Source organism: Lepidochelys kempii, chromosome 9 (assembly GCF_965140285.1).
Source record: "Lepidochelys kempii isolate rLepKem1 chromosome 9, rLepKem1.hap1, whole genome shotgun sequence".
Lineage (NCBI taxonomy): Eukaryota > Metazoa > Chordata > Testudines > Cheloniidae > Lepidochelys > Lepidochelys kempii.
The window spans coordinates 58972077-58994668 of NC_136388.1; the positions used below are offsets into that span (position 1 = coordinate 58972077).

Consider the following 22592-nt stretch of genomic DNA (forward strand, 5'->3'; position numbering starts at 1 on the left):
CCAGCATGAAGATTGAGAGCCTTTGTGATGGTTGTCCCAGTAAAGTGCTGCTCTCATTCACAGGAATATAGGAATTGCCAGACTGGATGAGACTGGAGGGTCATCTGGCCCAGTATCCACAGTGGCTGGTACCAGATGCTTTAGAGCGGAGCAGGGCGGGAAGACATTTTGGCCCGAGGGCCACATCGGGGTTGCAAAAGTGTATGGAGGGCCGGGTAGGTAAGGCTGTGCCCCTCTGAACAGCCTGGTCCCTGCCCCCTCCCACTTCCCACCCCCTGACTGTGCTCCTCAGAGCCCCCGACCCATCCAACCCCCCCCTGCTTGTCTCCTGATCGCCCCCACCCAGGACTCCCCACCCCAACCACCCCCCCGGGACCCCACCCCCTATCCAAACCGCCCCCCCCGCTCCCTGTCCCCTGACTGCCCCGACCCCATCCACCTGCCCGACAGGCCCCACGGGACACCCACGCCTATCCAACCCCCCCCCGTTCCCAGTCCCCTAACCACCCCCTCCCGCCCCATCCAACCGCCCCCTGCTCCCTGTCCTCTGACTGTCCCCTGGGACCTGCTGCCCCTTATCCAATCCCCCCCTCCGTGGCCCCTTACAATGCCACTCAAAGCAGCAGGAGCTCGCAGCCCCACCGCCCGGCTGGTGCCAGCCATGCCACCGTGCTGCCCGGCAGGAGCGGCAGACCAGACTGTTGGCGGCATGGCGAGCTGAGACAGCGGGGGAAGGGCCAGGGGCTAGCCTCGCCAGCCAGGGAGGCTAGGGCCCGACGGTTCTGAGGGCCGGATGTGGCCCGCGTGCCATAGTTTGCCCACCTCTGCTTTAGAGGAAGGTATGAGCCACCTACAGTAGCATATGTGGGCTATCTGCCCTCCATGTTAGGTATAAGAGCACTGTGGTAGCAGATCTGCCCCTGACAGTAGGTCTCATCCTAGTCTCACAAAGACTGGCTGAAGCCTGAAACATGAAGGTTAATACCAGATCAATGTCTAGGGCCAAATTATCTGCTGGCGTAACGTAATTGAGGTCAATGGAGTTTCACCGGCAAAGGATTTGGACCCTAATCATTCACTGTCTATCTCAGGGGTTGCTCTAGTGCCCATAGCGTCTGAACACTGCCCAGGTAAATCCGGTCTGTCTGGCAAGGTCTTGAGTGGAATGTGGTGCTATCCAGCACAGCAGCAGCAGGTTCCACAGGTGAATTCTACCAGTATTCCCTCTCTGATTCTAGGATTCCTTTGATTCTAAGCCACTGTCACCTTTTCATTTTGCCAGCTGCCCCTTTGTACATTGTGGGATGGGATAAAAAGCAGCACCCAGCTCGCTTTTGCTGTGCCATTTATTAGTGCATATATGGTTCTTTCAGACTTCATTAATAAATAATAATCCTTTGCCTTTCTCTCAGCCCTCCCAACAGAGCATCTCAGAGCACAGCCCAGACATTAGTTCGTGTATCCTCACAGCACCCATATGCGGGAGGTCAGTGTCACTATCCCCATTTTCTAAATGGGGAAACTGAGACATAGAGTTGCACCTCAAGCCACACAAAGTCAGTAGCAGAGCCAGGGTCCTGCCCCCATCAGTTGCTCTTATTCATTTCCTTTCCAGATTAAATAGGCCAAGCCTTTGAAAACCTCTCCCCATGCAAAAAGGGGCCTAGCCCCAGGTGCTGCCGTTAAGCATATTCATTCCCTTCTCTGGTCCATTTCTGTGTTCACCATCTTAAGGGTAGATGGGTGTGTGTGGATATACAGAGTGCCTTCTGCTGGCTAGTGGGTGCTGCTGTCTCCTCCAGTGCCCCTGGCCAGGTCACTGCATTGTCATTAACACTCAGGCCTGTCTGGGTGGTTCTCATAATCTTGGCCAAACCAGGGGGAAATGATGAAACCGTGTTTCTCTTCTGACGCTCCTTGGGCTGACGTGCCAGACATCAGACCGAGGGGGATGCATGTCCATGTGTGGGAAACCACAGGGAAAACCTGATCTGGTCCTGCAATCATGCTGCCTTGGGGTGCCTCGCTGTTAGCTCTCGCTAGTTCCACAATACCAGGCCTGCTTGGTGCTGGGACGGGAAGCCATGGGGAAAGCCCCAGCTACTGCAGAACATGGTGTGAGTGACTCAGCAGGGGTGCTCCTCCCTCTGAGTCAGGCCTGAACCCACCACCCAGCACAGCGCTGGAAGAGGCTGTCTGTCAGGGGATACCAAAACCATGACCTGTCCACGTATGGTCATTCCAGACCCCAGGATGCTTTTCACAGAGCGACCTGCCAGCCCAGGTCTCCTGGCCCGTCTGATTATTCCCTACAACTCCTACAGTTGCACCGAGACACAGATTCTTTATCCCGGTCCTGCATGGTGTTGCCATCAGACGGCTAATGCCTTTCACATGAACATGGCCCCTAGGAGAGGGGCCCCAGCCAGCCAGCGGTATATGGGGTTAACTCCCAGCAGGGGATTCAGAGACCCAGCAGGGAGGGGCCCCCCATGCTGACCTGGTCAGGTGCAGCTGGGCCTGCTAAACTCAGGCCCTGGGCCATGCTCGTGAGAGGAGCGGCAGGGGTGTTCTCCACAGCTGAGTATTTACCCGCAGGGAGGCCAAGGACAATTCTTATCTTGTGACAGGGAGTTTGGGGGTGTAGGTCTGGCTCCTGTGCATGCCCTGTCTCTGCTCTCCTGGGCCTCCCTGACAGTTTTGCTAGCCCAGTGGAGTAGAGGGGTCATGGCTGTGGAGGGAGAGGCCACAACTCTCAGGCAACAGGGGCCAGTCCCACTGATGAGCAGGGCAAAGGCCTGGACCTGGATCCGGCACACTGTGGTACCTGGGGGACATCTGATGAGCTGCTGCAAGTTGTCCCATCTGGAGCTTGTTCAGGCTACAGTGTTTACGTCCTCAGAGTGACAAGCTGCTGCCCAGACACCATAGTGAGGATTTCACAGACAGACCAGCTACCACAGTTGTTGCTTTGCCCTGTTGGATGCTGTTTGTTTGGAGGGTACGGATGGCAAAGCTGCAGGACAGGGATGAGGCCAGAGATTCTGCTGCTTTGTGTCCTCTGGCTGGAGGAGGATGCTGTACAGAAACCAGAAGCTGCCAGAGGGTCATTCTGCTTCGAGTCGACCACTGACCTCTGGGCCAGTCAGGCCCTGCCACCGCAGGCTTCTGTCAGTTCAAACGAGTGCCTCACATGTCTTCTGGGCATGGGAGTGGAGGCCTGCTGAGCACAGGGGCCTGGAGGAGGGCTGTGCTGTTTCAGTGACTTGGCCTCCCTTACTGTCTTCAGAGTAACAGCCGTGTTAGTCTGTATTCGCAAAGAGAAAAGGAGTACTTGTGGCACCTTAGAGACTAGCCAATTTATTTGAGCATAAACTTTCGTGAGCTTCAGCTGACTTCATCGGATGCATACTGTCTTGTGAGCCTCCTGTCCTCCCGTCCAGTTCCCCACCTCCAACCTCCCCAATTCCTCCTGCTCCCACTGCTTTTTTAAAATAACCTGTCTACAGCCTCCAGCATGTCATGGGCGTCTCTGTGCTTTGACAGCTGCATCTTGCTGGAGGCAACACTCGCTCCAACTCCAAAAACACAGGCCCCAGCCCCTCGAGTCTGAGCAGTATCTCCTTCGGTGTTAACAGGATAGGGCCTATGACACACAGCTGGGAAGTTCCACATACACAATGGCCAGTGCAATGCAGTGGTAGCATGCACAGAAGTTGCAGCTGGGTCAGAGGTTCAATAATTCTCTGGGAGTGTGGGGCAGAGACAGGTGCACAGAGCCACTGCATCATGCCAAGTACCATACAGCAGCCATGAGGTCCAGCTCCAATCTCACATCCACGTCATGGCCACCTTGGGACAGGAGGAAACTGCGGCTTTTTAGATCGCTGCATTCGTGTCCCAGACGCCCCGTGTCCTGCAGTGTGATCAGCCCAGCTCAGCAAAGGCTGTGGCCAGTGAATGAGGAACTTAACACAGCTCCCTCAGGTGATGACAGCCCACTGCAGGGCCCTTCCCACCCCACCCACAGACACTGCAAGCCCTGATCTGATTAGCTCAACCATCAAAGCAAACTTCATCCAGCTCTTGGAGCAAGGGAGGTGTCAGTGCCCTGCAGCAGGTTCTGATCTCTGTTCAGGAATAAAGGTGACTTTGTTTCAGGACCTAGCCCTCCAAGGAACAATCCTGACTTCAGTGCAGCTTGCTAGCTCAGGCCCAGAACTCCTTATGTGAAGGTCCTGAACCTTTTCACCCTCCACCAACTCTGCTCTTGGCTGACTCTGCCTCCTAGTCCTTTGATTGCTTTGCCCCAGGACGGGCTTGAACCAAGGGCCAGAGATTAAAGGTTAGTTCTTTGTGCACAGCGCTTTGAAACCCAGGGGATTGTGGCAGTTCTCAGAGTCTCAGTGTTGAAACCAACTGTCTTCCAGCTGGTAAAGGCTACATCTGCAGCTGCATATACAAAGGGCCGACGGGTTCCTCTCCCCTCACTCGCAGAGACAACATTGTGCTCCCAGCGCTTTTGAAGACGACTGGAGTCACAAGGCATCTCGCTTCTATGCATCACCAGCAGCCTGCAGCCCAGGATCTCAAGGCATCTTAGCCAAGCTCTGATGTGCCAGGTGGACAAATGCACATCAGCGGCGATCGCACCCGCATCAGTCCCTGCATCTCTACTGCCCATGTCTGTATAATGGTCTGGGAGCTATCTTAGGAGGTTCCCCGTTCAAATCCATCCATGGCAAGGAACGTCACATCCTGCGGAACACTGATTAGAAGGCTGGAGGGCCTGATTGATGGGAAATATCAAACTAATCACACAGGCCAGTTGTAACCAAGTGGAACTGCCCAGACTTGTAGGCATCTGCAAGCTCCAGTCAACACATCCTGTAGCAGCAATCCATGAAGATCTGTATGCTAAGGCCAGGGAGATGTCCATCCGGGGTATATTGGATGGATGAGCGACACTGGCCCAGAGTATCCCTGTGCCACTCCACAGCCTGATGAGCTCACTGGGACGACATCTGCTCTTGTTGCTCTGAAATGGCATTGTGGCATGTGAAGTGCCAACCCGAAGAAGGAATTCTGGAAAGGGCACACCATGCAGTCTAGAATGGTGCAGAGCCGGGAGTGGGGCAGACTGCAACCATTCCATCAGGCAGGGGGTGGCCATTGTGTTCCATCTCGCAGCTGCATGGCCTGGGGGATCACTTGACTGCATCCCTGACCCCGTCTCCACCATTCCCACTTTTCTAGCTTAGCTGAGGGCTTTTGAATGCACTTTATCAAAATGTCGGCCGTACATTGCAAGCCTTGTTTATTGCTCTCCTGTTCAGAGTCTTTAGGAAGCTGTGAACTGACACTGGCTTCCTTTACCAACTTTCCCCCCAGCACAAATACATCTTTGCTTGATACTGTAGGGCTGCTCCGTGGGGCAGGTTTCTTACTCTAGGGCTGCCAGGCTTGTTATTGCAGGGCTGCTCGTGGGGCAGGTTTGTTATTGTAGGGCTGCAGGGGAAGGCAGGTTTGTTATTGTAGGACTCCTCTTGGGGCAGGTGTGTTATTGTAGGGTGGCCAGTGTGTTCTTATACGGCTGCTCTGTGGGGCAGCTTTCTTACTGTAGAGCTGCAGGGGAAGGCAGGAGTGTTGCTGTCAGGCCACCAGGTTTGTCACCATAGGGCTGCCCAGGAAGGTGGGTTTGTTACTGTAAGGTTGTTAAATCCTTCTTGCCATGGGCTCTGAGCTCTCCCTGAGATCCTTTACTGGTCCCACTTGGGGATGCCTCTAGCACAAAGCTCTGGTTTCCCTGCCCATCCCGCTAATCTCTGGAGCCTGCTTCAAGGAGAGCAGAGCATGCAGCCTAGCAGCCAGGGGCCGCAGCACAGAGCCCAAGGCTTGGCTGTCTGACACCAAACCCTCTGGGGCATTGCAGGGCACCACTGTCCAGGGGAGCAAATTCCTGACACTTTCAGCCTCTTCCCAGCGCCACACTGCTCCTGGGAGATGCCTATGTCCTGCCCGCTCTGTTAATTATCCCCCTGCGTCCCAGGGAGTTGGACTTTCCCCAGGTTTGCAAAGGATCAACAACAAGGGCAGTTTTATAACTGCTCCCAGTTGGTCCTAGACACTCATTAATAACTATGCGCTGCCCAGCCAGGGGTGACAGCACCCTCAGCTCCTTGCCCCACTGCCTGTCAAGCAGCAGAGGAGAGGCCAGGGGCTCCCACATGGAGCCTCTTGCCCCCACTAGCACCACTGTCACACACACACACCCCATTAACTGCCAGCCACCTGCAGACCTCTCCCCAGGTCATGAGACCAGGCTAATCATTAATCCGCCAGGGAGTCCAGGTGCTGTGGCTTTCCAGCCACAAGGCTCAGTCCAGCCCCAGGGGATTGCCCTGGTCTATGGCACGGCTGCCCCACCCTTGCCGTGCTCCAGCCAGCATGTGCCAGACATGGCAGGAGGCAGGTAATGCAGCCAGCAACCCCAAGGGACAGGGAGAGGCTGTGGGCAAGCTTTGCCTCTGTTAAACATTTGTACATTGAGCAGCAGGCAACCCCGCTGAGGGGGAAGGGCTGGCAGCACAGGCCCCAGGCGAGTACGTTGGGGCTGCATGAGTTCCCCCAAATAGCTCTGCTGATTCACCTCAGTGCTGGCCCATAGCAGCCATTCTACCACAGCCAGGGGCTTCTCCCTGCCCCCAGCTCTGTCAATTCCCCTCAATTCCAAACTGCAGCCCCTTGCTATCCCAGGCCCGGACTCCCCCCAGCCCATCTCTGTCAATTTCCCTTAATCCCAACCTGCAGCCCCCTCACCCCAATAGCCCAGCCCTGGGCTCCCCCCAACCCATCCTGTCAATGCCCCTCAATCCTGACCCACAACCCCCTGCTTTGCATCCTCACACAGCTCTGTCCATGTCCCTTTGCATCATCTCGGTTATTCTAGTCTGTCTACCTGCCCAAAGCTTAGTCAAAGTCACCTCTCTCCCACGCACAGGATGGGGAGTCCCCAGGAGCTGGCATTATTAGGCTTCAGATCCTCTCTGCTGATCCTTAGCCATGAAAGAGTTGAAACCCCTACAACTGCTTCTGTGGGATGGAGATGGCCATAGGGCAGCACTGTCCTGAGCTCCACCTGGGAACCTGCTTCACGGTTAGCTACTCCAGGCTGTGCACTGCAGGGAGCTCTTGAGCAAATCAGGTGCCAACCATGAAACACAGTGTCCACCCCTTGGGGACACCAATCACCCACATATAACAAAGGGCTCCAGGGACCTGGTGTTTGGCGTTACTGTGATCCAGTGACAGAGCCCAGGGCCCCAGTTCCCTTGTACTCCATATGCATGTGTCCCAGGGCCCAGATTTCCTTGGGATCCATGTGCACATGCCCCAGGGCCCCAATTCCCACAGGCTCCATGTGCATGTGCCCCCCCAGGGCCCTGATTCCCATGGGCTCCATTTACAAGTGTGCTGGGGCCCCAATTCCCCTGGGCTCCATGTGCATGTGCCCTGGGGTCCCGATTCCCCTGGGCTCCATGTACACATGGCCTGGGGCCCTGATTCCCCTGGGCTCCATGTGCAGCCCCGATTCTCCTGGGCTCCATATGCACATGCCCGGGGCCCCGATTCCCATGGGTGCCAGCTGCCAGTGCTCCAGTTCCCATGTGCACCAACCACCACATATTCCACGCCAGCATGTCATCCTGGCCACCCCGTATTCCATACAGCCCCTTCTACCCATGGAGCTCCAGTACCCTGCACTCTGGTGATGGTGCTGCAGCGGATGTGTGCTAAGGCTGAGCTGGAGCTCCATGTGCATGTGCCCATCTCACCATGTAAGTTCCTATATTTGCATCCTCCAGTCTGAGTGATCTGCCCTCGGTGCCCAGGTCATTTACCAAGCCGGGGGGCTGGGAGCTTGTCCCAGAGCTAACAAACAAACCCCATTGTTCCCAGCCCAGTGCCTGGTGGCAGCAGCCTGCCACCCTTCCAGACTCTGCCAGCCTGTTGAGAGCAACGGAGCTGGGCAGGACCTTCCCCAGGTGGGTCCCTACAGCAGAGGCCACACAGAATTCTGTTGCTACGTGGACAGAGCTGAACCAGGCCTAGATTCCTTTTCTGCCCCCAGAAGTAGGCCTGGCACCACGCACACCCGGCCAGGCCAGGGCTTTGTAATTCAGCCAGAGGAGCAAAGGGAGCCCAGACACCAGGTTCTGAGGGACACCCTGTCATGTCCCAAGGCCCGCTCCCAGCTCCTCACAAGCCGGGGTCCAGCTCAAGGCAAGCAGCTGACAGGCACTCGCTACTGCTCCATTGCTAGCTGGAGAAACAACCCTGCTGAGAAAGGAGCCAGGCTGACGAGCAGCATGGGCTGTAGCATATCTCGCCATGTCTCGCTTGACATGCCCCAGCCCCCAGCCAGCCACACCAGCCCCTCCACTGCTTCCTAGTGGACAGTTCTTAGCCGATGGCTGGGGAAAAGGAGGCTGGCTCATTGGCTCTCAGCCCGGCTCCAACCAAAGTGCAGATGGACACAAGCAACCGTCCCTTGGACAGCCATGCAGGGCAGGACAGGGACTTGTGTCTTTGTTACCAGCAGCAAAAGAGGAGCAGGCTCACTGTCCAACAAAGCCTCACTGATGAGCTGGGATCTGGCCCAGGCTCTGGCTGCAAGGCGGGGGTTCAGGCCAAAGAGACAATGCTGGATTGGAGGAGCTACAGAGCACAGTGCGGGGGGTGGGGAGAGAGGGGAGGCACAGAGGAATGGGGAGCCCCAGCCGGGGCACAGGTCCAGTCCAGAGTTGCGGGGGAGGGGGCTCCAGGCCCATCCTAAACAATAACCCAGAGATCAAGCAGTTTTTACTCTGGCATCAGCACCCCTTAAATTCCTGGGGACGTGAGTTGAGCAGCTCTTCCCAGCCACCCCCTCTAACCTCCCCACACAGCCTGGGCCACCCCACTGCAGCTCTTTGGAGCCGCAGTGAAATTCAGAATCATGGTGTCCAGAAGAGAACAGACACAAAGCCCTGCTGGCCACTGGGCTCCTCATCCACAGATCTCAGAGCACTTATGTGGGGGAGGATCGATAGCTCCCTCCCACAGGTGGGGAAACTGAGGTATGGACCTACCTGATTTAGTTGGGGATTGGTCCTGCTTTGAGCAGGGGGTTGGATTAGATGACCTCCTGGGGTCTCTTCCAATCCTAATCTTCTATGATTCTACCCCAAGTCACCTCATCAGTCAGAGCCGGGACTGGACCCCAGGAGTCCTGCAGGCTAATGCCACTCTAGCACTAGCCACAGGCAAAGCATCATGCAGCTCAGCAGCAGCACCAGATGCAGCCAGCACAGGGCAGGGGCAGGGCAGAGGCGGTCAGCATGGGACCGTCGGGGATCAGCCAGTCACTGCTCCATCAGCCAGCACCTGTCACTTGTGCAGGCTGGATTTCTGGCCCCCAAAGGCCTGGGAAGCAGGCTCTGCCCAACTGCACAGTGCCAGGTGTTTCTGCAGCTGGAATGACCGGACAGAGTGCTTTTCGCTGCCCTCAAGTGGTGAGTGGTGGGATTGCAGCGATCTCACTTGCAACTAGGGCCGTCAGCACTTTGCTTCCCTCTAACCTCATGGGGTGTGCCAGCCCAGGAACCACAGCATAGGCGCCAATGTCCCCTCTTTCCTGTGGGTGCTCAATCCCCACTCTGCCCCCGCCCCTGCCCTGCCCCTTCCCCAAAGTCCCCGCCCCAACTCCGCCCCCTCCCAGCCCCTATTCCAACTCCTTCCCCAAATCCCCGCCCCAGCCCCGCCTCTTCCCCGCCTCCTCCCCTGAGCGCAAGCAGTGTTCCCGCTCCTCCCCCTCCTTCCTGGAACATGCTAAAGCTGCCAAACAGCTGTTTGGTGGCGGTTGGGCAGGAAGTGCTGGGAGGTAGGCAGAAGAGCAGGCACACAATGCACTCGGTGGGGGGGGGGAAGGAGGTGACGCGGAGGCAGGGGGTGAGGGGAGCTTGGCTGCCAGTGGGTGCAGAACACCCACTAATTTTTCCCTGTGGGTGCTTCGGGGCTGTAGTCGGCACCTATGACCATTGCGTCGCTAGATAACAGGGTCCCCTCCTCTGACGGGCCCAAGACAGCTTGTTGGGGTTCCACTGGCTCTGTGTGCTGGCCCTAGCTCTGGTGCTGGAGAGTTTAGGGGTGCAGACTGACGTTTCCCCCCCGTCTCAGCTGCTCTGCGCAGCTCAGAGCAACCCCACCAGACCCTTAGAGTAAAATCTGGGGAAACGCCTCTTGACTTGAACAGGCCCAAGTCCCTGTCGCCATCTGCACAGCAAGCCCTGCCCAAGTGTCAGATGAGACAGGTTACAGGTCTGCACTGCCCAGCCCAGCAGGCTAGAGTTGCCAACTTTCTAATCACACAAAACCGAACACCCTTGCCCCGCCCCTTATCCGAGGCCCTGCCCTGCTCACTCCATCCCCTCTCTCTTCCTCATGCACTCTCCCCAACCCTCACTCACTCGCTCGTTTTTACAGGGGCAAGGGGTTGGAGTGCGGGAGGGGGCTCTGGGAGGGAGTTTGGTGTGAGAGAGGGCTCAGGGCTGGGGCACGGGGTTGGGGGGGGTGAGGGCTCCGGTGTGTGGGCTCCAGGGTGAGGCCAGAAATGAGGGGTTCAAGGTGCAGGAAGGGGATCTGGGCTGGGGCAGGGGGTTGAGGTGGGGTGGGGCGGGGTGCAAGCTCCAGAAGGGAGTTTGGGTGCAGAAGGGGGCTCAGGGCTGGGGCAGGGAATTGGACGGCCTTCCCATTTGCACAGCAGGCTCTGGCTGGGTGTGTGGCCTCTGGGGTGGGGCCAGAAATGAGAGGTTCAGAGTGCAGGAGGGGGCTCTGGGCTGTGGAAGAGGACTGGTGTGTGTGGGGTGTGAGCTCTGGGAGGGAGTTTGGGTGCAGGAGGGGCCTCAGGGCTGGGGCAGGGGGTTGGGTCGGGGGGGGTGAGGGCTCCGGCTGGGGTGCAGACTCTTGGGTGGGGCTGGGGAAGAGGGGTTTGTGGTGCAGGAGGTGGTTCGGGGTAAAGGCTCCAGGCGATGCGTACCTTAGGCAGCTCCCGGGACGTGGCTGGCATGGCCGGCTCTGGCTCAGGGCAGCCAGGAGGCTCCGCGCCCTGCTTGCGCCCACAGGCCTGAAGCTCCCATTGGTCATGGTTCCTGGCCAATGGGAACTGTGGAGCCGGCGCTCAGGGTGGGGACAGTGCGCAGAGCACCCGTGGCTGCCCCTGCACCAACTGGCTGCAGAGACATACCAGCCACTTCTGGGAACCATGCAGAGCCAGGGCAGGCAGGAAGCCTGCCTTAGCCCCGCTGCACTGCCGACCAGAGTTTTAACGGCCCAGTCAGTGGTGTTGAGCGGAGCCGACAGGGTCCCTTTTCAACTGGGTGTTCCTGTCAAAAACCGGACACTTGGCCACCCTACCAGCAGCCCATTCCCATGGAAATGCCCGAGTGGCTGTCCTGGACAGAGCTGTGCAGCTTCGGGCCCAGTATCAAGCAGGGAGAGTCTGGGAGTGGTTTAGGGAACCCCAATTTTACCCACCCCATTTCTGCAACTGCTGAGTGTTGAGGGTGTTGCCTCTAGGGCTGGCGCAGAACCACTGGCCATGTGACTATGCCTCTGGGGTAGAGTAGCTGTGTGGGCACATTGGGCGTTAATGCGGGTGGGCACCCAGGGGTTAAGTGCAGGCATTTAGGTAGCCATTCACTGCTAGATGTGGCCAGTGGCACTGAGGACTTGCACAGCCCCAGACGATTTGCCCAAGTTCATTTGGAATGAGGAGAACCACTGCTGGTGGGAGCATGATTGATATGTGATGGGCAGAACTCCATGCCAAGACACCTGGGTACTCATCCACCCAGCAGTGCCACTGGCTCACTGGGCGAGCAGCTCCCCTTCTCTCTCTGGAGAATAGGCTGGTGATGCTGAGCGGGGTTGGGGACCCTGGAATGTGTTTGCAGGTGTACATGCACGAGGGACCTGAGCCCAGACCCCAGATCCAAGCCTGGTCAGCCCGAAGCTTGGGGGGGTGGGAAGCTGTGGGTCAGCCTGTCTCTGTTACTGTTCCTGCCAACTCCGTGGCTTATGGTGGCAGAGAGGGGTTGTGTGTGCCCGGTGCACCCTTTGAGAGGCTGCTGGGAGAGCCCAGCCCGTAACCTGGGGAGAGCAGCTGCAGCACCGGCCCCAGCTCTGCCATGGCCTTATGGCTCTGCTGCCGTGTTTATGGCCATGTTAAGCAGCACACAGCATTCCAGCACGGCCTTCCCATTTGCACAGCTCAGGCCTGGCAGCATTGTCCAAAACAAGGAGCACCGGAGCCCAGTGCAGCAAAGCAGCCCCCATCCTATCAAAAACCCATAGGCTTAGACTACAGGTCGGGACTGAGGGGCACTGACAGACCTGTGTGTGTGTGGGAAGCCCAGGGCTGGCTCAGCAGGGGGCTGCAGGTCGGGACTGAGGGGCACTGGCAGAGCTCATAAGATGCCAACTATCCCTGTTTCAGAGGCCCAGTCCCTTCTTTGTCTGGAAGCATTTGCAAGCCTGGCTCTGTGCAAAGCTCTCAGCCTGAAGGCTTTCACCGAAAATGAAAGGTGTGTTCCTCTTCCACCCCATGTCTCCCTATTTATAGCATTCAAGTGGTGGCAGGTGTGTGCCGGGCGTGTGGGAAGCTCCAGACTGGAATTGCAGGGCATGCTGTAGATCCTTGGCGCAGCTTCATTGTGGCTCTGGCCTCGCGCTGGGGAAGCACAAGGCAGGATTGTGGGGCACTGGCAGAGCTGGGATGGGAGCTGGGTGATCTGCCCCATCCTTCACCCACTGTACCAACTCAAGCCTGTAAGACCAGCCGCTCCCTCCTATGAGTCTCACACATCATTCAGTGAAAAGGGGGCAGTGTCTACAAAAACTCCACCAGGGGAATCCAGTGCTGGTTAATCATCCACCAGGCCATGGGATCCCAGTGCTCTGCCCCAGCTGTCCAGAGGCCCCACATCCCCTCGGTACTGCAGCCTAAGCAATGAGTCACCCAGCACCTCAGAGCCGGGGCCCCCAACTACAGCCCCCCACCTGGCTCCCTGAACAGGCCCGGACAGTCAGCTCCCCCCACCACTTGGGAGGTTTGGGAGAGAGCGACTGACCATGCAGTCCCCTCTGCTTTCTGAGCCCGTTCCGGAGTGACAGCACACGCCCTGACCCAGGGAGAGCCCAGAGCTGGAGCCAAGCACAGCCCTGCTGGGACTGGGAGCACTGCCCTGCGTGCTGGGGGGAGCCCCCCTGGAACGAGAGGGGCGTGTGCAGGAGGCAGCCAGACGGGCTGGTGTGGCCCCTGCAACGCTCTCTCTTGCAATCACTCCTAACCACAAGGGCCAGCTGTGCCTTCTCCCCAGGATGGGCGAACCCAGCAGGCCCATCTTAGTAGGACAGGAGCACAGCAACTGAAGTGGGATCCATTCAGGCTAGAAATAAGGTAGGCATTTTTAAAGGGCAGGGGATCCACCCCGGGGAACAGCTCGCCTAGGAATGTGGATCCATCACTTGGAGTGGAGGCCAGCCTGAAATGGCGCTCTCACTCACCCAGGAGCAATGGCTGGAGGCAGAAATCCCTGCCTTGTAGTGGCTGGCCTGCATTAGCTAGGGAATCTGACAGGACAATCACAATGCTCCCTTCCAGCCCTAAAAGCTACGAGTGGCCTAGTCACAAACAGACCTTGGAGCCAGGACACCTGGGTTCCATTTCCAGCGCTATCGCTCACTCGTTGCCTGAGCTCAGGCAAGTCCCCAAGTCCAGCATATTCAGTGGTTTTGGGAGCCCAGTCTGAGACCCAGGGCATAGTCTCCAGAGGCGCTGAAGCAACGTCGATGGGAGCTGGGGGTGCTCATCTCCGCTGCACCCTTCATGCTGCGGTTTCATCGCCCAGTCCATTGATTCACACCGCATACCCTGGTGCAGCAGAGGAGGGTTACACCCTCGGGGTCCCAAACACAAGGTGCTCCTGACCACTTGAAAATGCTGCCCTGACCCGCTCCATGCCTCAGTTTCCCCACCTGTGGAATGGAACCAAAGCTGGTGGCATTCAGGGCAGAGAGTCAGTTTGGTTTTACAGCATTTGAGCACAAAAGTCCCAACCTGTCTATTCATCTCTGTGCTCCCTGAGAGCCCTGCTGCACTGACAAAGAGTGATGCTCCTCCTCTACCTGGAGTCCAGACGGGAGAGCTGGCCCTTAGCTCTCTGGGATACCAGGCCCTGAATGCAGAGGGGTAGAGCACAAAAGGGACCCTGGCCCTCTGCTTTTGTAATGGGGAGAAAAGTTTTAACAGGCATAAAGTCAGTGGGATTGTGCAGGCGGCTGGAACTGTGCCGGCGGCTGGGAATGTGGCCCGTAGGTTTCTGGCCAGTGAATTCTCTCATTCCTGGCCTGTTTATCTCTGCGTGGGAGCTCTCCAAGTGGGCTGATGCTTTTGGGGTTGCCCCAACACCTGCTAAAACAGTGGAAAGACTCCCATTGACTCCAGTGGGCTCTGGCTCAACCAACTGGGGTCCCAGGCTCTGGGAGGAGCAAGGCCCAGCTCAGGGAGCGGGGAGCTGCCTGATAGCTCCCTTGGCAGAAAGGCTGCCTGTGGGCCAGGACACCCCAACATGAGCTGTGGCTGGCATAGCAGCCACCTGCCTGCCAGGGGAACTCTGCTCCAGAGGTAAGTCTGCCCAGGAGGCCAGTCACTGGCTGGCAGGCGCAAGAGAGTCACACAGGATGTCCCTGTCCCCTTTTGAGGAGAGATGCCAACACTTGGAAGCCAAGGTCTTTACTCCGACCTCTCTGCACTGCCGCCTGAGGAGAGGTCAAGCTGCATCCACCGGGGGCTGGCACCACCACTGCAGAAGGGAACAGAGCCTGCAGGGACACGCCAGTCCACAGAGGTGTCAGGATCCCATGTGCCAGATGCCACTGTGGGGAGAGGGCGGGGCTACTGGGCAATGCCACATGGGAGACCTCCTGACTTGGGGGAGGTGCACACTCTGCCCTCACCTTGGGGAGGAGTGGATTTTATATTTGTTCTTTCTTCCTTTCCTCTAATCCAGTGGTTCTCAAACTGTGGGTTGGGACCCCAAAGTGGGTCATGACCCTGTTGTAATGGGGTCACCAGAGCTGGCATTAGACTTGCTGGGACCTGAGCCCGAGCCCAAGTCTGAGCCCTGGGCTGCTGGGCTCAGGTTACAGCTTCCCCCACCTGGGGCTGAAGCCCTCGGGCTTCGACTTTGGTCTCCCGCCAGCTTAGGGCAACAGGGATCGGATGGGCTCAGGCTTCAGTCCCCCCTCCTGGGGTCGTGTAGTAATTTTTGTTGTGGGAAGGGAGTTGCGGTGCAATGAAGTTTGAGAACCCCTGCTAATCCAATGGAAGTCTGTGCATGCAGGAAACATTGCAGCCAGAGCTAAAGCCACAAAGCCAGCTAGCCACAAAGCTCTGAGCGGGCTGGCATAGGCTCCCCTCAGCACCCCCAAAACTCATGAGGTTCTAACTCTCGTGAGATGCATTTTCAGAGCAATTTCCATCATCTCCAGGGCTCATCAACTGGGACAGAGAACTTCCACCGCAATTTCATGGAATACCGATCCCAAAATCCCCATCTCCTCCCACCCCATCACTGAAAAGGCTTACAGTGACCTCTGCTGGAGAATTACGTCAACTGCAGCCACATGGAGACAGATGCAAAACTCAAATATCCTGGAGGGGAAAACAATCTCCCACCTCCAAGCTTGGAGCGAGTGGCTGACTGCTGGGCTATGGTTGGGACAGGCCTTAACGCTTAGGTTGACCTGTGCCCTGGCTGCAGGAAGCACTGACCCAAACCCTTAGACTGGCTCAAAGCATGTGGGACCCACCACTCTGCAGGCAGCCCAGGGCATGACATACTCAGGGGCTTGGAGCAGCATCCAGGATTCAGGTAGCTGCTGATGGGAAGGCAGCGCTGTCCCAGTCAGAACAGGGTGGCTTGCATGGGCATCTCCCACCTAGTGGCAGCAAGACTGTGATGCCCTCAGACCCTGGCTAGAGACAGTGAGTTGAGAAGAACTGACAGCCCCAGGTGAAGGCTACGGGGCCTCAGATGCTTGCTTGAGAGGAGATGAACTGTGCTGGGAAAATCCTCCCTGAGTAGGTGGGGACCAGTCCCCAGCCCTTCCTTCATCCCCTTCCATGGCCCTTTCCCCTAGCATGAGAGGCCTGTGGCACAGTCCTCAATGCCCAGGGCTGGGGGAAGGAGACTTGTGCTAAGGACCTCTCCAGGCAGCTCATGACAGCACAGATAATAATCTGCATGTCACCTTCACCTGAGGGGCATGTCCTACAGACCCCGTTGCACAGCGGGGGAAATTTAGGCACAGCATTTGCCCAGGCTCACACAGAGAGTGAGTGGAGAGCTGGGAATAGAATCCAGGAGTCCAGACTCCCAGTGTAGTGCTCTAACCACTGGTTCATGCTGTCCTTGTCAGTCCTCCCATGGAAGCCTTGATCCCCCACTGTGAAGCTGGAGGGATGCAGAGAGGGGGTCTGTGTGGGGAGGAAAGCGTGACGCCTCAGAGAGGCAATTGCTGCTAGGATGGGGTCTGGTGACACAACAGTGGCAGTGGACCTTTGGGAGCAAACCCTGCCACGCCCCCTTCTCCATGCATTTGGTATCAGCCCTGGCACCAGCACGGGACACCCAGCACCAGACTTACAGGCACTTGGGAACCTTGTGGAGACGCTGTACCCATGCACACTGCATCAGTGGGAGGGGGGGACAGGGCTGGCAGCTTTGCTGTTTCTGGAGCAGGGAACCAGGACTCAGGTGTACTGGATCCTTTTCTCAGCTCTGCCACTGACCCACTGAGTGGCTTTGGGCAAGTCACTTCCCCTCTAGAAGGCCAATAAGGCCACACAGCTCCCCCTTCAAGGATCTCCAAGCATGTTACAGGCATTGGCCCATCAACCCTCCTGACCCCTTGTGAGGTGGCTCATGATCCTCAAACCCATGTTCCAGATGGGGAAACTGAGGCACAGAGCAGGGAGGTGAGTGGCTTTCGGAGAGTGGCCCAGGAATCCTGTGGCAGGTGGGGAAGAGCACTGAGGTCTCCCTACCCAGGTCTTAGCCTCTAATAATCCTCCCCCAGGTGCTGAAGAGCTGGGAGACCCTGTAAGGCAGCCCCACAGAGAGGAGTCAATTATTGGTAACTAGGCCGCCTCCTGAGCTGTCATTGGCCCTAGTGTGCCTATGGGACAATCTGCAGATGGCTGCCCCTGTTGTACCAACTCCCCTGGCAGCTGCCCCAATTGTACCAACTCCCCTGGCTAGTCAGAGTCCGGGAGGCCTATTCTCCCCTTCCTGGCACCTAGTGTTGTAATCTAGATCTGTCTGTCCCTGACCCGCCCCAGCAGAACAGAGCATGGGGAGCAGGTGGAGAACAGCTCCTGGCCCTTTAAATCCTGATTAACACTGGGCCTTTAAAATGGACGTGAGGGTTAAGCCCTTCTTAACCCAGTGGTCTGGGTCAGAGAGGAGGGGCTGGAGCTAGTCTGGGTCCCAAGGATTTTTAACCCCCCCCCCCCCCCCTTGCTGAGTCCTGGTCCTGGTCCTGGTCCTGGTCCTGGTCCTGGTCCTGGTCCTGGTCCTGGTCCTGGTCCTGGTCCTGGTCCTGGTCCTGGTCCTGCTGACCTTCTTGGTTCCCCTACCCCAGGCCAGTGGGGTTTTTAAATTGCATTCAGAGGAACCCCTTTGTGCCAGGTCCCTGGGGGGCTAGTTTTAATCCTGAAGGGTTTGCCCTCAAGGGAGGGCAATAGGGCAGGGAAGAGAAATTGTCTGATTCTGCCTCAAAACTTTCCTCACCCCCAAGTAAGCTGCCTAAAGGCCCAGCGTGGAAACAGCTGAGTGAAAGCAGGAAAGCCCTGGGACCCTGCCCTTTCTAGGGAGAAAGCACCTGCCTTTGGGGAGGGGGAGAAGAATGCTTCCCCCTTCTCTGTGGCTTCCATAGCACCAGCTCTCTAGAGCTCCCTGCCCATCCCTGTAACCACAGCCTGCTACCCACCCCTTAGCCATGTTTGGAGGGGGCCCTTTCTGCTCCCTTTGGAGCTTGTTCCTCTTGGCTGCACTGCTCCCCCTAGAGCTGAGTATGGGGGAGGAAGAGAAGGAGCCAGCTACCCTAAGTGCCCTGGCTGGGGTGTCCTCCTTGCCCCTCATCCAGATGCTGCTAGAGCAGGTCCCCAGTGCCTGGCCCTGCTGCCGCCGGAAGCAGCTGGCCAGCGGGCAGCCGCTGCGTTACATGCTCAACCTGTACCAGAATGTGGCAGACCGGTCTGGAAGACCCCGCCAGAACCGTAAGCTGGGCACCAATGCTGTGCGCCTGGTCAGGCCCTTTGCCAAGATGAGGCAGCCTGGGGCAGGTGAGTCACTAGGCATAGGGGGGCAGGCAGGTGGGTCTCCTGGGGTGGTGGAGCCACTGGGGGGGTTGGCTGGAGGGGGTGGGAGGAGACGATCGCGCTGGTGCCTCCCTGGAAATGGTTCTGTTCCCAGGGGGCTGGTGTTTGAATGGGGGGCACTGGCTGCATAGTGCCCAGGGCTTGAAGGAGATGGCAGCTGGAAGGGCAGCTGGAAGGGCAGCTGTAGGGAGCTGGGAACCCTGCTACCATAACGCTGATTGTGCTTGTAAAGTCACCAGTCAGGAGGATTTTGCTTCTTTGCTAGAGCTCCCCACCCTCAGTCCCCCCTCCTCTATGCTGCCTTTAGCTCCCTCCTGCTCTGGCCCACTGGCACTAGAACAGGAGAGCTGATCTTCTGGCAGCAGGTGGCCTGGCAGAGTCTTGTTGCTCCAGGCCTTGTTGTGCAGAACTGGCCCCTGTGTGGGTTCTTTAGATCAGGACCCCAGCTAGTGAGCCTCCCCCTGGCTGGGGGCAGGCTGGATACAGGGGGTCTCCCTGCTCCAGGGATGCTCTGCTCTGTACACTGGCACAAATGGCCATGTTCGTTACTGCAGCATGTTGGCCCTTTCCAGTCCAAAGCACCTGCCTGTGCTCCCTGGAGCTGGGCAAGCTAGTGACAGGAAGGGCTAAGGCAGTGTCCCACCCCCATGCTTCTCTGCAGGTCTTGTGCACGATGGGAACTGTACTGAGCTCTTGGCCAAGGAAGTGAACTCTCGACTTTGCCTTGTCACCTCTGTGCTGCCAACCTCACTCCTCCCTGCACACAACTGCTGTTTGTTTCCACCCCTCCTCCTCTCTGGCTGCATGGTGCTCAGGGACCCAGGTTACCTTGGGACTCTGGTTCTCACGGGCTTCTGGGTGGGAGGGGAGACCTGCATGCCCAGAGAGCTGACCAAGGTGTATTGCCCTGCCAGGCACTCGGCAATCTACCCTCAGTCACAACCAGCTGGTCTCCCCTGGCATCTGCTGCTGGCTGTTTGCATGACTGAGCTGAGTGCTGCTGCAAGTAGCAGCCAAGCGTAACTCTTCATACTAAGACTGTCCAGTCTGTTATGTCAAATGGAGCCGCAGGAAGGGGGTGTGTTCTGCTGTCTGCTGGGGAGAGGCCCAGAGCAGAGACTTGTTTCCTTCATTCAGCTATTTATAGGGACAAACCCAGAGTCTGGGCTAGGAAGAGCAGTGCTTCCGGTTAGCTCTCTAATTGGGAACCATAAAAAGATTTTTGGGTGTGGGCTGGTTGCTGCCCCCTTCCTCAAGGGCTGGAGCCCAGCCTAGTCACAGCTCTGCATCCCCGCTGGTCTGTGGCAGGAGAGTGAGAGTCTGGCTACTGTCTCAATGCGTCAAGCAGCGTGCCTGCTGTTCCCATTGCCAAGGAGGCCATGGAGAGCCAGGAAAGCTCAGCTGTTCTCCCAAGCCTCTAATAAAGGGGATGTGATCAGTCTGGCCACGCTTTGCCGTGAGCAGGCTCCTCTTCCACCCCCACCCCTATGAGGTGCTCCTGGGACAGCCCTGTGTCCATGGGGGGGCAACAAGGCCCAGGAATGAAATAATTCTCTCAAGGTCACACAACCAGACCACGGCATGTTAAAGAATGAAACCAAGGTTGCCTGACTCCTGTCCTAACCACTATGCCCGGCTGCCTCAAGTGGATAATGGCATATGACTCTTGCCATGGCAGGTGTTCACATGCAAGGGGGGTTCAGGCTCAGCCAGAGGCCATGTGAGATGGTGCCACAGCACTGGCTCAAGGGAAACTCCTGCCTTCTTGGTGAGGGCCGAGGTTCTTCCCAGCTCTGACATGGCCTTGTCTTGTGCTGGCAGGCATGCTCCTTCCCTCCCCATCCATCTCTGCTCCTCCAGGCAGCCCTGCAAGATGCTGATACGCTAATCTGGTTCTAGTACCTTCCTGGCTGGGGCTTTGTACCTTCTGGACTTCTCTAATGCCTTCCATGTGACCTTGATGCTTTCCAAACCGCGGGTGGGGGAGGAAATCTTTCATGCTCTCTCTGATGCATAAAGAGCTTGAACAATTTAGAAGGAATAAGGTCTCTTTCAGAAGATCAGGAATATGGCTCTCTTGCTAAAGATCTCTCTGGGGCACCTATGGGAGCAGCCTGGAGACTTGATACAGAGCATTCCTCCAGCAGTTTGTTGGACACTTCAGTTAAATTAACCAAAACAGCTTCCCCTCTCAATCAAGTTTCACTTCCTTGATTTCTGTAATGATGTAAACATCTCCAGCTGTCCATAAAGCCGCCTAGGAAAAACCAGGTTGAAATTATCTGACTTTAGGGACAAAACTACTTCCATTAAAAATAATAATAATCCTGTGTGGCACTTTTTTCTAAAGAAGCAAACTGGGCAGAAAAGCCTGGTCTATCCAGGTCATTCTTAGTGCCCCTTTGAGGCCTTCAGGAGATGCATGGGAGCGTTTGAGCTACCTCCTAGGTGGTGTGGGCAGTTCCAGGAGGAGAGGGTGAAAGGGGGCACTGGCTGTTCCAGGAGCATGGGCACAAACTCCCCAAAGTGGCTTATATGTAAGTTTGAGGCTGTTCTGTCTTGCTTTTGGGAATGCTAACTCCATCTCCTCCCTCCCCCCACACAGGTCCCTGGTACATGCAGACTCTCGACTACCACCTGAACGTCCAGCCAGGAAGTGAACATCTGGTGAGAGCCACTGTGGTTTATTCTAAGACTCTGCTAGTGGCTCATGCCCAGCTCTCTTGTGTGGTTCAGCTGGCTGGGGAGGCTGGGGTTCCAAAGCTCTCACCCCCTCAAAGAGGCAAGAGGAATGCCCTTGTCTCCTCTAGGATGGACAGCTGGGAGGAGAGGGACATCACTTCCCACTCTTTGCCATGGGCCTGGGACTCCAAGAAGAGCCAGCTGCTCCGCCTTAGTCATGTGTGTATCTGGCTGGGACCAGCTGATGGCTCAGAGCCTGAAGTTGGCTGGGAGGAGACTGCTTCCATGAATGACCCTTTCCTGTTGCTCTACCTCAATGACACTCAGAAAGGCCTCCGGGCCAAGACAGGGAAAGCTGGCTTGAAGGAGACTCCTGATGGGCCAGTGCTGAGTCGCAAAGCTCGCCAGGCAGGCAACCTCATCCTGGATCTCCCCAGCTACTCGCAGAAGACCAGCACTGAGAAGGACGAGTGTGCTCTCCACTCCTTCCGGGTCAGCTTCAACCAGCTGGGCTGGGACCACTGGATCATCGCCCCCCACCGGTACAACCCCAAGTACTGCAAGGGCACATGCCCCCGCATCCTGCGCTATGGCTACAACTCCCCCAACCATGCCATCGTGCAGAACTTCATCAATCAGCTGGTGGACCAGAGTGTCCCCCGACCCTCCTGTGTGCCCTACAAGTACAGCCCCATCAGTGTGCTGATGATTGAGCAAAGTGGCAGCATCCTCTATAAAGAGTATGAAGACATGATAGCAGAGTCCTGCACCTGTAGATAAAGCCCTCCCCACTAGAACCATTCACCATGTCTAACAACCATCTGAGCTTGCATGAAGACATGGTGATCCTTCACCTGGCCTCCCCACTCCAACTCAGTCTATGGTGAACCAGATGCCCAGCTGTCTGAAGTAATTTGCTTAATGTGCATTTAATTTTTTGCATTTTTGACAGCCCCCTACACACACACACACACACACACACACACACACACAAGGATCTGGGTTTTTAAGAAAGTTTGTCCAATTTTTTTTGGCTTGGTCCTCCGCCTCCATTGCACAATGGACACTGGGCTCTGCTGGGATGTTTTACAAATGGATTTTTATGCAAATGTTGTGGAATAGCAGTTTTTAAAGGGAAGAGTTTGCTGGGCCTTGTATTAAAGGACTGCCACTTTGTATCTTCTCTTCGGGGCACTCCTCTTCCTACTAGGGAGCTTTACAGGACTGGATGGAAGCATGACTAGTCAAATGGCTCAGCCATTGGCAGGGCGGTGAGATGGACTGACATCTAGAGAATATACTAACTGTCATGCCATCTGGGTTTTGTCTGATGCTCTCTGAGCTTCCTCTTGTATGAAGAGACTGTTCCATCTGTGTTCAAGAACAGTTGCGTGGCCAGGTGGGAACTGGGCATGGCTCCAATGCA

The 22592-nt window shown here is 56.9% G+C and overlaps 1 protein-coding gene across 1 annotated transcript; it reads left to right on the top strand.

Moving 5' to 3' along the window:
• The first annotated feature begins 18102 nt into the window (after positions 1 to 18102).
• On the top strand, positions 18103 to 22045 carry BMP15 (bone morphogenetic protein 15). The gene is made up of 2 exons (XM_073358828.2): positions 18103 to 18448; positions 21090 to 22045. Exons 1-2 carry the CDS (start codon positions 18103 to 18105, stop codon positions 21944 to 21946), a joined length of 1203 nt encoding a protein of 400 aa, XP_073214929.1. The 3' UTR covers positions 21947 to 22045.
• The last annotated feature ends 547 nt before the right edge of the window (positions 22046 to 22592 follow it).